The sequence below is a fragment of the Saccopteryx leptura genome, chromosome 3, assembly GCF_036850995.1.
Source record: "Saccopteryx leptura isolate mSacLep1 chromosome 3, mSacLep1_pri_phased_curated, whole genome shotgun sequence".
In the NCBI taxonomy this organism is placed as follows: domain Eukaryota; kingdom Metazoa; phylum Chordata; class Mammalia; order Chiroptera; family Emballonuridae; genus Saccopteryx; species Saccopteryx leptura.
In genome coordinates, this window is record NC_089505.1 from 199,987,192 (window position 1) to 200,002,301 (window position 15,110).

Here is a 15,110-nt window from a genome sequence, read left to right on the forward strand (position 1 = left end):
AAATACAAATTTGTTAAGCTAATTTCCCTTCAGGATTTCCACCCCTGTTTATGCTATAGGAATATATTAAGCAGTGGGATAGAATCTTATTTCCATCTATACCTCATACTGTTTTATGAATGCAGGATTTTATGTTACACAGGTGTGTGAGAGCAGAAGAAATGAATTATCAGATATCACACTACATCTCAAATAGAATTCCATTCTTTAATGGGAAATAAATAAGGTAAAATATTTTCTTAATTCAAAATTTGAAATGTCTAATATCCTTGCTAACAAAGACACTTTGTCTATTATTCTAATACAAAATTTATTTTTTGCAAAATTATCTTGGTTTATTGTTAATATGGCCTAAAGCAGGGGTCCCCAAACTTTTTACACAGGGGGCCAGTTCACTGTCCCTCAGACCGTTGGAGGGCCGGACTATAAAAAAATCTATGAATAAATTCCTATGCACACTGCACATATCTTATTTTAAAATAAAAAAACAAAACGGGAACAAATACAATATTTAAAATAAAGAACAAGTAAGTTTAAATCAACAAACTGACCAGTATTTCAGTGGGAACTATGCTCCTCTCACTGACCACCAATGAAAGAGCTGCCCCTTCCAGAAGTGCCCGGGGGCCGGATAAATGGCCTCAGGGGACCGCATGCTGCCTGCGGGCCGTAGTTTGGGGACCCCTGGTCTAAAGTGTAGCATTATTAAGAATTACAAGCCCTGGCCGGTTGGCTCAGTGGTAGAGCGTCAGCCTGGCGTGCTGGAGTCCCGGGTTCGATTCCCGGCCAGGGCACACAGGAGAAGTGCCCATCTGCTTCTCCACCCCTCCCCCTCTCCTTCCTCTCTGTCTCTCTCTTCCCCTCCCACAGCCAAGGCTCCATTGGAGCAAAGATGGCCCAGGAGCTGAGGATGGCTCTGTGGCCTCTGCCTCAGGTGCTAGGATGGCTCTGGATGCAGCAGAGCAACGCCCCAGAGGGCGTGCCAGGTGGATCCAGGTTGCGCACATGCGGGAGTCGGGAGTCTGTCTGACTGCCTCCCCGTTTCCAGCTTCGGAAAAATGCAAAAAAAAAAAAAAAAAAAAAAAAAAAAAAAAAAGAATTACTTCATGAACTGGAAAGCCAGCAGAGGGAACACTGAGTACTGATTTAGTAGGGGCCGCCAAGTATCTGGTATTTGGGGAAAAAACATCAGTAATGGAGAACTGGTTATAAAGCATGTGAAGTTAAGTAATGAGAACACAGGAATCTTTTTTTCATTGTTATTGAGAAGCCTAACACATTTCAGTATGCACATACTTAGTTGGTGATAAAGATGATGTTAATAAAAGGTTGTTCATCACGTTTTCTTACATTTTAAGAGAACTACTAACATAAGAACAAACCTACTTCAGAAGTCTAAGCATTCATACATACTATAATAATCTTAAAAAGTCAATGGAAATTACTAAAATGTGTTTCTTCAATTTTAACAAGCTTTTCATTTTGAACAACCCTGAAATAGGACTATGTCCTACAACTGGGGGATGTCACAGTTTCATTGGCAGTTTTTCTCCCTTAGTGGCATGTAACAATGCTGTTTCTTAAAATCTATTGGATTTGTTGCAATACAGAAAATACACTGAATAAAAATGAGCAATGACTATTTTTTTTGGTACATACTTTTAAAAATCTGTGTGCTTTAAGCATAAACAAAATTACTATAACTGATTTGACTAACTTCTGCTTTTCACATTCAGTAGTATAAGCATAAATGGCATTAGAAGTATAATCAATAATATTGATACTCACACCTTCACTGAATTGTCAAAACAGCTACATTCTTAAATCACTTGGTGGTACAAATTCTAAAATAAATACAGTATTTATTTTTTTATTTTAGTGACAATATTGATTTTACAAAAACAAACAAAAAAACCAGACCTCTTAATTTTACTATCAGATTGATAATATTTAGGGGTGTGTTTTGATGTGCATACCAAAGAAAATTAAATGCATAACACACCCAACTTTGTTATATGCAAAAAAATGTGCCTGTGGGGGCTTTTGTTTGTTTTTAAGATTGGTTTCTCCTTCTAAAAGAAAAAGCATATAACTTGGGTAGTTAATGGTCAAAATTTTTTGCTTGTACCCACAAAAACATTCTTGCTTGTGGTTGATCCTTAGAGATCCACTCAGATGTCTCCAAAGGGTGTTCTTTCCAGTAAAATTCTAAATCTGACAATCTGGGACTTTTGCCAGCCTACATACTTTAAAAGTTTGACAAGATAAATAGAAATCTGCTGCTTAGCACAAGTTTGATCTGAATCAAAAGCTGACTTAATTATGTTAGGTTGGCCCTCCCTAACCACCTATCATTGACCTGTAGAAAAAGTTTACTATTAGGGTGTTAGGGAAGAACAACTTTTACTGGAATTTTAATTTTCACACCTTGGAATAAAGGTAGTTTTTGTGTCCACATTAACATGTATTCCAAGTAGGTAAATTTTCTTTACCACATTCGTCACAATATTTTTCACAAAGTTCCTTTCTTTTAAAATCATTGGGACAATCGAGTTGCCAGTATTGTCCTTGGATGGTTCACATCCCCAATCTGTGATTATTTTTTCATATCAGTGGCCATCTTTAATTTTAGTCTCTTGAACAATAGGCTGCTTCTACTTGAAGGAGTGTCTCAAACATATGAATTATCAAGGAAGGATAACTGCATTCACTGAGGGCTTACTACACATCAAACTCATTGAACCCTCACAACAACCCTATATAAAGTAGCTCCTAGTGTTTCCGTATTTGATGAAGAAAACAGACTTGATCACATCCCCAGGGTTATAAAACCAGTGAGAAAGACCAACAGCTAGGTCTAAAATAAAGCCAGAGGCTCCATTCTCTTCCACTACCACTTACCCCCTTCTTTTACAGTTTGTCTTTGCCTTTGGCCTTTCAGTTCCATTTCATTCAAGTAACAAATATGTAGAAGGAATATATGGGAAAAATATTATATATATATATAAGGGAAAGGAAGAAGAGGGTTTGAAGGGGGAATGACAGAGTGAAGTAATATTTTGTTTTGAAAATATGAAATGTAGAAAACAAATATTTAGAAAGTACAATCAATTCCCATCTTTTCCTCACCATTATCATCCTATACAAAACTCTGTGGAAACGCTCCCATTGAATTAATTATGGAACACTGCCTAATGTGTTCCAATGGAAAGCACCTCTGTTTGTTTGAGCTATCCAGGATTTGTAGGAGAGTTTAAATCATTAACCTGTTTGGTTAAGAGAGCATGTAATTATTGCAAAAACTCCTCTTTTCTGCCTTCCACAAACAGCACAAAAATTGCTCTGAAGGGATTTACACAATATATCAACACCTGTGCTGTACCTAGAGTTGTTAAAATAATTGTGATGACAGGTGGCTAGGTACCACTTTCTTAATGGTTTTCAATATCTATTGATTTATTGTTGTAGTTTTCCCTCCCCCTTTTACATCGTTGGCTTTATGAAGGAGCCGAAGAACAGATTTTGCACTAGAGACTGGTTCTTTATTCCAATATTGAAAAGAACTAATAAAAATAATCACTTGGCTTTTAAGCAGAAAGCTTCCATTTACAGTATTTCACCCTTACCCCTCCCCTTACAAACCCCTTGTTATCTAACATAATGGTTAAAATACATTTCCGTCTCTCTCCTTAATAATTTCATGCATTAACATCCACTTCTCACACACACGCGCGCGCGCGCACACAGCAAAAGGAAAAAAGAGAGCAGAAATCTCAGCTGTACTTCTAGCCCTTTTAAAAAGTTTGCTCTGTAAATTGGAATGAGGTCAGATTTGGAGCTTCTCATTGCACGCGGAGATTATTATTGCATCGGGTTCCAAGCCAATGGAAAGCCCGGGGGAGGGGCTTGGCACGAGGAAGCGTTGGTTACAGCGGCTGATTGGTCGAGGCCAAGACTGTGAAAGGATAAAGAGGCGCGAGGCGGAATTGGGGTCTGCTCTAAGCTGCAGCAAGAGAAATAGTGTGTGAGGGGAAGAGGCCGGTTTCGCTCCCGGGTCTCTCTAGTTCTCTTGAAGAATCTGCATTGGAGGAACTCTACCATACCCAGCTCCCTTCTTGCAGAAGGGAGGAGGAAACATACATTTATTCATGCCAGTCTGTTGCATGAAGGCTTTTTGGCTTCCTACCTTGCAACAAAATAATTGCACAAACTCCTTAGTGCCGATTCCGCCCACAGAGAGAGTCCAGGAGCCAGTCTTTTGCTTTGCATTGTAAGAAAGAGACTAAGACTTAGTCACTAAGTGATAGAGACGATGTCGCTTTCCTGAGCTCCTGAGAGCTCTCCTGAACTGGAATCAACTGCTTCAGGGGAAGAAAAAGAGAGAGAAAGACTTGCCTGGGAGGCGGCGAGAAACTTGCATTGGAAGCTTCAGCAACCAGCATTCTAGAAACTCCTCTCCACTTTAGCACGGTCTCCAGACTCACAGACAGAACAAACTGCGGCGCGGTGAGAGTGGGAAGGAGAGACTTTCCAGCCTGGGAACTATAACTCCTCTCCAAGAGGCGCAGCACTCCTTCCTCTCATCTTTTGGAGACTTTCTTCTCGCCCACCTCCGCCCCGACCGGGAGTGGAGGGGTCCGCTCGGCTGCCGCGAGCGTCCTTCCGTTCGGCGTGCGCTCGGCCGGGGGAGCCGGGAGGGCCCGGCGATCGCGCCGCGGCCGCCGCCGGGCTGTGAGCGCGCGTGGGCGCCCGCGGAGCCGGGGCCATGGTGCAGCAAACTAACAACGCGGAGAACACGGAAGCGCTGCTGGCCGGCGAGAGCTCGGACTCCGGCGCCGGCCTCGAGCTGGGCATCGCCTCGTCCCCCACGCCCGGCTCTACCGCCTCCACGGGCGGCAAGGCCGACGACCCGAGCTGGTGCAAGACGCCCAGCGGGCACATCAAGCGGCCCATGAACGCCTTTATGGTGTGGTCACAGATCGAGCGGCGCAAGATCATGGAGCAGTCGCCCGACATGCACAACGCCGAGATCTCCAAGCGGCTGGGCAAACGCTGGAAGCTGCTAAAAGACAGCGACAAGATCCCTTTCATTCGGGAGGCGGAGCGGCTGCGCCTCAAGCACATGGCTGACTACCCCGACTACAAGTACCGGCCCAGGAAGAAGGTGAAGTCCGGCAACGCCAACGCCAGCTCCTCCGCTGCCGCCGCCTCCAAGCCGGGGGAAAAGGGCGACAAGGTCGGTGGCAGCGGCGGGGGCGGCCACGGGGGCGGTGGCGGCGGGAGCAGCAGCGCGGGGGGCGGAGGCGGCGGCGCGAGCGGCGGCGGCGCCAACTCCAAACCGGCGCAGAAAAAGAGCTGTGGCTCCAAGGTGGCGGGCGGCGGGGGCTGCAAGCCACACGCCAAACTCATCTTGGCGGGTGGCGGCGGCGGCGGCGGGAAAGCGGCGGCCGCCTCCTTCGCGTCCGAGCAGGCGGGGGCTGCCGCCCTGCTGCCCCTGGGCGCCGCGGCCGCCGACCACCACTCGCTGTACAAGGCGCGGACTCCCGGCGCCGCGGCCTCCGCGGCGGCCTCGGCCCCCGCCCCGCTCGGGGCCCCGGGCAAGCCCCCGGCCGAGAAGAAGGTGAAGCGCGTCTACCTATTTAGCGGCCTGGGCGCCGCGGCGTCGCCCGCGAGCGTGGGCGCGGCCGCCGACCCCAGCGACCCCTTGGGCCTGTACGAGGAGGGGGGCCACGGCTGCCCGCCCGACGGGCCGGGCCTGAACGGCCGCAGCAGCGCCGCCTCGTCGCCGGCCGCGGGCCGCTCGCCCGCGGACCACCGCGGCTACGCCAGCCTGCGCGCGGCCTCGCCCGCGCCGTCCAGCGCGCCGTCGCATGCGTCCTCTTCGGCCTCGTCCCACTCCTCCTCGGCCTCCTCCTCCGCGGGCTCTTCGGCCTCCGACGACGAGTTCGAGGACGACCTGCTCGACCTGAACCCCAGCTCAAACTTTGAGAGCATGTCCCTGGGCAGTTTCAGCTCGTCGTCGGCGCTGGACCGGGACCTGGACTTCACCCTGGAGCCGGGCTCGGGCTCGCACTTCGAGTTTCCGGACTACTGCACGCCCGAGGTCAGCGAGATGATCTCGGGGGACTGGCTCGAGTCCAGCATCTCCAATCTGGTCTTCACCTACTAATGGCGCGCGCTGGAGAGGAGGGTCGGGGCGACCGAGGGAGAAAAGGTGGACAGAGAGAGTAGAGAGTAAAAGGGAAGGGGGGGAGGAAGAGGAAAACAAAAAAGTGATGAGCGGGGCCGGCAGGCCCCCGTTGCGGTCGCGGAAGAGGAGCGCGTGGCGTTTGGGGACCCAAGATCCCATCCCCCACTCACCGGCGACGCGGTGGAGCGGAGGGAGACGAGCGACCTTTTATTGTTGTTGATGTTGTGATGGCAAAAAAAATGCTCCTTCGAATGTTCCCCCGTTTGCGTGAAGAGACCCCCCCCCCTGCCCCCCGGCTTCGGGACTGGTCTGTACCCCAGCGAGAAGCCGAGTTGGGAATTTTCTGGAGACTGCAGAAATCTCGTCCCTCTTTCTTCGCCTCCTTAGTGTTTTTAATTTTTTGTTGTTTTGTTCCTTCGTCAAAAGAGAAGGGGGGAGTAAAAGAAATGTCTAGAGCGCCCCTGGGGATTTTGCCCTCTGCACGCCCCCCCTTTTTTTTTCTGAAGAAGACACAAGATTTGGGGAAGCGAGGTTGACCGACGGCAGATGTTTTGGAGCCACGCAGGCTCAAGCGCCGGGACTGAAAGACTCCACGCTGGTCAAAGCCCGTCTTTTTTCTTCCTTTTTCCCCCTTGCCCCTGCAGCCGGAGATGTGGAGTGCCCGGCGCTCGGAAATGACCTGAGAACCTGGTTGGAAGAAGCCACACCAGTGAGGGTGGGGGGCGGGGGCCACGAGAGCGCGAACTGGAAAGGGGCGAATAACAAACTGAGACGGATTTGTACATCGTCGGGAAGAAGGTGGCGGCGGCGGCGGCCCGGGGCTCTCGCCTTCCACGTGGATGGTGTGGGCGAGGGGGACCTCCTTGAGCCCGCAGTATGGGTGGCGACTGTTGTATGTGTCCCCAGGCAATGGAGGGCGAGTGGTTTCGGGGGGTAGGGGGGGAGGGAAGAAAAAGGTTTTTGGTTTTTTTTTCTCTTTATTGGAATCGTGATGGTGTTGGATTATTTCACTGGTGGGGTTACTATAGCATGTTCTCCTGTCTTATCTTTTAAAGATTTCTGTATGAGACTGTTGAGCAGTTTTAAAATAGTGTAGGATAATATAAAAAGCAGATAGATGGCGCTCTGTTTGATTCCTACAACAAAATTATCACCAGCTTTTTTTCATTCTTAACTCTTTAAAGGATTCAAACGCAACTCAAATCTGTGCTGGACTTTGAAAAAACAATTCAGGACCAAATTTTTTTCTCAGTGTGTATGTGTTTATTCCTTCTAGGTGTAAATGAGAAGACGTGTTTTTTTTTCCCCTCACCGATGCTCCATCCTCGTATTTCTTTTATTTGTAAATGTAATCAGATGCCATTTTATATGTGGACGTATTTATACTGGCCAAACATTTTTTTCCTTATTTTGTCCTTTTTTTGTTGTTTTTTACTTATTTCTTCGTTCCTTTTCTTTTTTCCTCTCTCTCTTTTTTTTTTTTTTGGTAGTTGTTGTTACCCACGCCATTTTACGTCTCCTTCACTGAAGGGCTAGAGTTTTAACTTTTAATTTTTTATATTTAAATGTAGACTTTTGACACTTTTAAAAAAACAAAAAAGACAAGAGAGATGAAAACGTTTGATTATTTTCTCAGTGTATTTTTGTAAAAAATATATAAAGGGGGTGTTAATCGGTGTAAATCGCTGTTTGGATTTCCTGATTTTATAATAGGGCGGCTGGTTAATATCTCAGTTTAAAAAAAATCAGCCCCTAATTTCTCCATGTTTACACTTCAATCTGCAGGCTTCTTAAAGTGACAGTATCCCTTAACCTGCCACCAGTGTCCACCCTTCCACCCCAGTCTTAGGACAGGGGAGGAGACTTAGCCAAACACTGTATGCTTTTCAGAAAAACACATTTAAGACAAAATGCTGTTCTGTCCACAGGCTTTAAAACTGGTGCATTTACAGCAAAAAGGGATCCTGTAGCTTTAATTTGTAAACCACATCTTTTTTGCACTTTTTTTATAAGCAAAAACGTGCCGTTTAAACCACTGGATCTATCTAAATGCCGATTTGAGTTCGCGACACTATGTACTGCGTTTTTCATTCTTGTATTTGACTATTTAATCCTTTCTACTTGTCGCTAAATATAATTGTTTTAGTCTTATGGCATGATGATAGCATATGTGTTCAGGTTTATAGCTGTTGTGTTTAAAGATTGAAAAAAGTGGAAAACATCTTTGTACATTTAAGTCTGTATTATAATAAGCAAAAAGATTGTGTGTATGTATGTTTAATATAACATGACAGGCACTAGGACGTCTGCCTTTTAAGGCAGTTCCGTTAAGGGTTTTTTGTTTTTAAACTTTTTTTTTTTTTTTTTTTTTTTTTTGCCATCCATCCTGTGCAATATGCCGTGTAGAAGAATATTTGTCTTAAAATTTAAGGCCACAAAAAACAATGTTTAGGGGATAAAAAAAGAAAAATCATGCCAGCTAATCATGTCAAGTTCACTGCCTGTCAGATTGTTGATATATACCTTCTGTAAATAACTTTTTTTGAGAAGGAAATAAAATCAGCTGGAACTGAACCCTAAATCTTGACTTTTGTCATTATTATGCCTGAAGCCTACAATTAGGAAGGCCCTACAGTGTCTAGAAACTACACCATCTGCCTTAGCATTGAAACTAGTGAGTTCTCAGAGAGGAGACTGTTAAAGGCTATCTTACTGAGGAATACTAAATTCCTCTCAGCCAAATTTGGCAGGCCCTGACCCCGAAATAATGGCATCAGCTGAATATGTGTCAGCTCTGCTTTCTAGGAATTTTTTTTGAGGTTGCCACGTTTTTAAAAATGCCCTTTGTCTTGAAATTTTAAAGGGGGGAGGGGCAACATGGACAGAATTCTTCAAGGATGAAACTGCTGGATGATCTTTTTTTCTTTTAACTTTTATGTTCCTAAAGCTGCTTTCTCCTTGACTTGCCCATAGTTACTATCTAGCAGTGGCTAGAATTGTTTTTCACAGATTAAGAACAAATAAGTCTTAAATTATATATTGTGGAGAAAAAGTCAATAAATACAAAATTTTATAAATTTTTTTTCTCAAAAGCAGAAAGATTCACGTGGTGCTAAAATCTCCATTTTTGTGCCATGCCCAGATGTGATTATTGATGCAAGTGAAATGCAGCAATAGGCATTACCTGGGAGAAGCTAGCTTGTGAGGGCTAGCAGGAAAGCTCTCCCCCTCTCAATCTGAATAGCACACAATCAGCTGGTGGAGATTTACATTTTTTTATAAGCATCAGGCCCAGCAGTGCTACTGAGACCTGCGAGCCTTGGATTTCCTAAGGCCCATTAGTATTTGGTTTGGAACTTGCAACTTGTGAAGTAGCACTATTTTTTTGTTATTTATCTGAGGGTTAACGATATTCATGCAACCCATGTTCACTTTCCAAATGCTTGTTAATTTAAAATGTGTGTTTTCTATTTCTTCTAGTATTTCTGCACTGGAGAAGGAGGGGTTAATAAAAGAAGTATTTGGAAATAACCCTTTAGTCATCCAGGATTGCTTGTAGGTAAGGGAGTGTCTGTCCTGGAGAACGCAGCTGAAAGAAGACATTTTGGGGGCAGATAGTCCAAAACAAGCAATATTTTTGTTGTTCAATGCAAAGCAATAATTGCCCTTCCAAAATAATAGAATTGTGTTTCAATATAATTTCTCTTTTTAAAGATCATTATAGCTACTAGTCTTCAAATTTTTCTTTCATGTAGTTGCTAATATATTTAGTTTTAATTGCATTTGTGTTTTGCATTTGTAATTTGCAAAAGGAGGAAGAACTCTTCTATAAAAAATGCTTAAGTTTAATTTTTGTTCATTGTACTAATGATTGATTAGTTTTTTTAGATCCTAAGTGTCAAAACCTTGACATAAATAAGACTATATGATGCATTTTTTTAAAAGTATATTTTATTTTGTAAGTTTCTCTTGTTAGAACTATGTTTATTCTCCATTTCTCCCTTGACTTTTCATGTAAGGGAAGATACCTTAAATATTTTCTTCAAGAATTTTTATAATGTTGCTTTAAAAATAAAAGCTGAAATGTGTGAGTCCATCCTAGGAGGTGACAGAGTAAATGTCAGAAACATCTTTATACTTTTCTTCCTTGCAATCAATTTTTATTCATAAGAGGTATGTGTTAGGTGGTACAAGGCATAATAAAGCTGAGAAACTAGTTTAGTATGACTTTGTTTCAGATAATTTGGACCAATATAAAATAATAAATTTCAGGTTTTCTTTTGGGAATATCAAGTCCTTTTTAAAGATGCTGCTTCTGTCCCCATGCTCCATCAGAATGGTACATCAGTAATACCTGCTTAAGTAAGGTTTGTCAGTTCCTAATTGAATGCCTGTAAGTGCCAAGGAAAAATAAAGAGCATGCAAACTGATGTGATGGGCTGAGTGCCTACACTGGCTTCCCGGATCTGTGCTTCCTGCTCTGGGGGCCTGGAGTGTGGGGGACTGGAGGCATTAAAGGATTCTGAAGAAAAGGAGAAAGCAAAGGGTTGGGAAGTGGATATCAACATTTGTAAGTACTGTATTTCCTGTGTTTATAATGTTCATGAATTAGAAAACATAGTTGGGTAATTGGGTAATGTGTGTGGGGGGGGGGGGGGTCAGTCAGAATGCTTAATCATAAATTTAATTTAAAAATTCCCAGGAGGCATTTGGAAAGCTCTATATGTGAAATAAAACCCTGAGAATCTGCTAAGGATGCAACTCTTCCCATTTGGATTTCTTAAGGTGGAAGGTGGTTATACTTGATTTTTCTCTGGTGGTATTCATTTGGGCCCTTTTTTTCTCCTTTGAGGCCTAAGCAGCACCTTGTAACCCACATTTAACTAATGTTTGTTTACCCATACTCCTCTGGTTCATTTTGGAAATTTTCATACACATTTCTATGTCTGCACGTTGGCTTTCGTCTGGAAGCTAAAGTGGAGAGGGCCTGTCGGAGAGAAGCATGTCCAGGTATCTGGGTAGGGTCAGGCTCTGCTAAAAATCTATCAGATTCTCCTTCACACAAAATTCACATGCTGCCTGCCATTCAATGCCTTGCACACAAGAATTTAGCCCATCTTTCCAGTTCTCCAAAATTCTAATACAGCCAAACTGGTTTCACTCAGTAGCCTGGTATTCTTAGACGACAGGAACTAGGCCTTAAATACTTCTTGTTTCCCCAAATTTGCCTTCCATTTCCTTGCATGTAATAAATATTTAATTCTTATTTGTTGACTTTATATTTACATTGCTTCAAAGGCACCTTAAGAGCTTCCAAAATGCTTTTGCATATTAAGCTGCCTGTATTATCTCAGCTGTGGTATGTGGGAACCCCAGGCTTTGTGGAAAATGGCTCTTAAGCCAACTAGCTGTGGAGGACGTTGGTCAAATTTCTTAGCCGCGTTGAGTCTGTGTTCTAAACTGTTAAACAGAAAGAATGCATTCTAACATGTAAAGCTATTGTGAGAATCAAGTGAAATTTAACATGGAGAATACGTGGCCTAATGCCTGGCCTACTGTATGAGCTCTTGAAATACTAGTTCTTTACCTCATGGATTGTTGCAGAAAGGTAATGCAGGTACAAGTTTAGCACACTGGAAGCAACATAGAAGATACTCAGTTCCGAACAGTAAGTCCCTGGACTCTGTCTCTCAGTCTGGGACATGAATTCTCACATCAGAATTACCTAGAAATTCTTGTTAGTGGCAGAGATTATAAAAATGATCACAGACCTTGAGGTAGAGTCCCTAATAACCTTCCTCCCATATATTTATGATGCTCTCTGAAGTGGGAGAATCACTGCCTTAACGGTATTTTTGAATATTCTAATAAATATGCAGCAAGGGATAACTCCCTTTTGTTACATGCAGAAATGGAATTGAGTAGTTAAGTGACTAACCCGAGGCCATGAGGTCAGAAATGAGAGAAAGGGCTCTGGAATCCCTTTTTCTTGAACCCTAGGTGACATTTCTGCAAACAGATGTCTTCTCCACTTCCCAAATAGAGATACTGACTTAATCAAGGCTGTAGGCCCATAGGCCAGGATTGGCAGTTCTCTGACTTCCCTCAGCCCTCCCACTTCCTATCCATTTTCCAAGGATGTGCCTCTACCATCATAGCTAAAAGAGTAAGTGTAAGTGATTAGTTTGGTTAAAGACATATATGGACATGTGTATGTATTCTCTAGTTCAACAAAAATATATTCTGAGATAAAAGATGAACTCAGGGACTGAGTTTTGGAAGAAGTAACTGAGGCAGGAAAGAATAGAAGCAGTGTAAATATAATGAGTGAAAATTCTGCTGTGTTGTTCAAGAGGCAGAGATTCCAGCACATGAGAAAATTGCAAATTATTCAGAGGAGCACATTCAGCCTTTATAGAGAGGTCTACAACCTACCCATTATAGCCTAATGAGATTGACCGTTAGCTACAGTTAACTTGAAGGTTTTTATGGTTTCCTGCATGTGTTGTTTTCCTTCTCAATGTTAAAAAGAAGAAGAAAAAAGGCTCCCAATCACCAAACGGCATTTCCCAGGGGGTGTTTTACCAGGCTGCTACATTTTGGTTTGTGCCTTAGCAGTGTACCTCCATGCATATATGTCAGTGGGGAAAGCTGATAATAAATTTAGCCCATTTTATTTTCTTCTGACAGTTTCAATTCAGGGCATTGGTTTATGGAGTGCTGCCAAACAGGCCAGGCCTAAGTTAGATCAGGGCAAGAAGCTTTAGTATTGCCTCCTTTTACCCTGCAGATTTGTTAAGGCAAAGTTGCAACTTATTTGTGCACCAGTACACAAACTTGCTTTGCATCACATGAAGGACATTCAACTGATACTCTATTTGCATTTTGGATGTATTTTTTTAAAGGGTAGGACTTAAAGAGTATTATCATTTAAGCCTATTGGTTCTTTACATATTTTCCCAAATACATAATTCTTCCCACTGGTTCTGGAAGATAGAGTGAATGTACTATTTCCTGACACAATGTGCAGTTGAAAGGCAGGATGCATATGAAAACACTATTATCCTTAGTTGGCTTTCTGGGTAGTGAATGCCCAGCAGTGTAGTATGATGATTGGCTGAAGTGTATGGTACGTGTAACTGCTTTTATAAGAGCTGAGCAGCCAGGCCCTGTTTAACGATCAATTAGCTCCCCTTGTATGTGTGGTTAATTGCCACTTTCTTAACTAACTTCCCCAGTTCCAAACACCTAAAACCTGTGAAAATAGTCTCTTCTGGAATTCCTGACCTTCAGTCTTGGCCTCTGCTTTCTCCCTCCCCTTTCCCACACTCCCAATGCGGGCCTTTTATCTCTCTTGTTTGCCAGTCCCCGGAGACTTTGAATAATTTATTTGAAGTTCCTCGGATCTTGTGGGACTGTAGTCTCAAAACACATTGCACTTTGTTCTTCACCTGGCAGAAGTAGGCCCAGAAGCCTGTCTTTGAAAAAGGTGGTGTAAATACCTTTGCTAACAGTTTTAATTTTGGGGTGAGCACCCAGTGAATACAAAAGTGGAGTGAAAACAAGAAAAACAAAAACAACCCTGGGGGGCGGGAGGGAAGGTGTTGCCGCAGGGTGAAGAGTTCTTTGCATTTCTCGTATAGTGTTGCCTGAAGACCTTTCCCAAGTAGTCTCTCTCTGGACGCATGGAAAGGTTCTGTGAACAAGTACCTTGTGGTCAAGTAAATTAAAGAAATGCTGGTTAAGATTTTCCATCTGTATTGTTATAACAATGCATGTCTCTACATATCTATGCAAACAGGTGAGCCTTGCTCTTGAGCATCTGGCTCCTAGACTTGCAATTGTTAGGTCCTCCTATTTCAGGTTTCCCACCCTGGAGCTGGTTAGGTGTCAAGGATGGGGAGGAAAATGAGCCACAGCTGTAATTGAACTAAGGTTAAAAATCAAGACAAACCTCAAAACAATTATTTTACCACCACCCCCAACCTACCCTAAGAGTGTAAATAGATTATTTTAACAACCACAGTACAGAGATAGTCTTGACCCCTACATGGTGACCAAGTATACAGGGATTTTCGCAGTACCGAAGTCAACTTGAGAGCAGAGATCAGTTGTCTCTGGTCTCTTTCTTCTTTCATTAGAACTTACCAGCATGTTCTCATTACTCTGTTATTGGCTTTACTAGTGTTAGGCTCTGTGGTTGCGAGAAACAGTGTGTTGGTCAAATAAGTTTGTAAATATGATATATATGTTTGCTCGCTTATAGTTTGCATTGGGTGTGGGGGACAGGCTGTAAGCAGGCAGGGTCGTTATAGCCTAAGGCTTAGTTTTAAGACTAAGCTTTTCCCCACACCCTTGACTGTTGCATGGTGTGGGGTGGTGCACTCTCATAAGGAATCCCATTATGCCTCAGATAAGTGACTTTGTATCAGAAACTTCCTTGTTTGTATATTGGATCAAAGGTTTTGATTTCTACACTATAAAGGAGAGCAGAGAAAGGCCATGTAGAGGAGAGGAGAAGCAGCCAAAAATGGCTGAGTGCTGAAGGAGAAGCCAGTTTGTGCAGAGAGAAGGAGATGGGGAACAGAGGTGAATAAGGTGAGGTACAAACCTTTGATTCTAGGAAAACTCGGATAAGTCAGTGGCTTTGGAGCCCTGAATGGAAAGGGAAGTGTTTTCCCACTGTGTATATTTCTTGCCCGCTAGGAGCAAGGTAGGATTAAAGCTAATGGCCCACCAGTTTTTGGCTCCATTGTTTCATTACCGTCTGTCCGAATCCAATCGAACCTGCATGGGCCGGGTGGCTGTAATGGTGGCCGTGGCTACTGGCTTTACACAGTGATTCACTGAAGTAACCCGAAATCAAGCGACTTCATTGCAAAGAAACACATGACTATAAGGGACTTAGAAATTTCATGAC

The 15,110-nt window shown here is 43.5% G+C and overlaps 1 protein-coding gene and 1 non-coding gene across 2 annotated transcripts; both read left to right on the top strand.

Moving 5' to 3' along the window:
* Positions 1 to 718: 718 nt before the first annotated feature.
* TRNAA-GGC (transfer RNA alanine (anticodon GGC)) lies at positions 719 to 794 on the top strand. The gene has a single exon. It is a non-coding gene; the product is annotated as a tRNA-Ala (tRNA).
* Positions 795 to 2,323: 1,529 nt separating this feature from the next.
* SOX4 (SRY-box transcription factor 4) lies at positions 2,324 to 7,543 on the top strand. Its single transcript, XM_066377148.1, has one exon. The coding sequence runs from the start codon at positions 4,766 to 4,768 to the stop codon at positions 6,167 to 6,169; it is 1,404 nt and encodes a 467-aa protein (XP_066233245.1). The 5' UTR covers positions 2,324 to 4,765; the 3' UTR covers positions 6,170 to 7,543.
* The last annotated feature ends 7,567 nt before the right edge of the window (positions 7,544 to 15,110 follow it).

What these genes read in the sequence shown, in the direction of transcription:
- SOX4 (XM_066377148.1), top strand. Translation starts at nt 4,766, where the DNA reads ATGGTGCAGCAAACTAACAACGCGGAGAACACGGAAGCGCTGCTGGCC.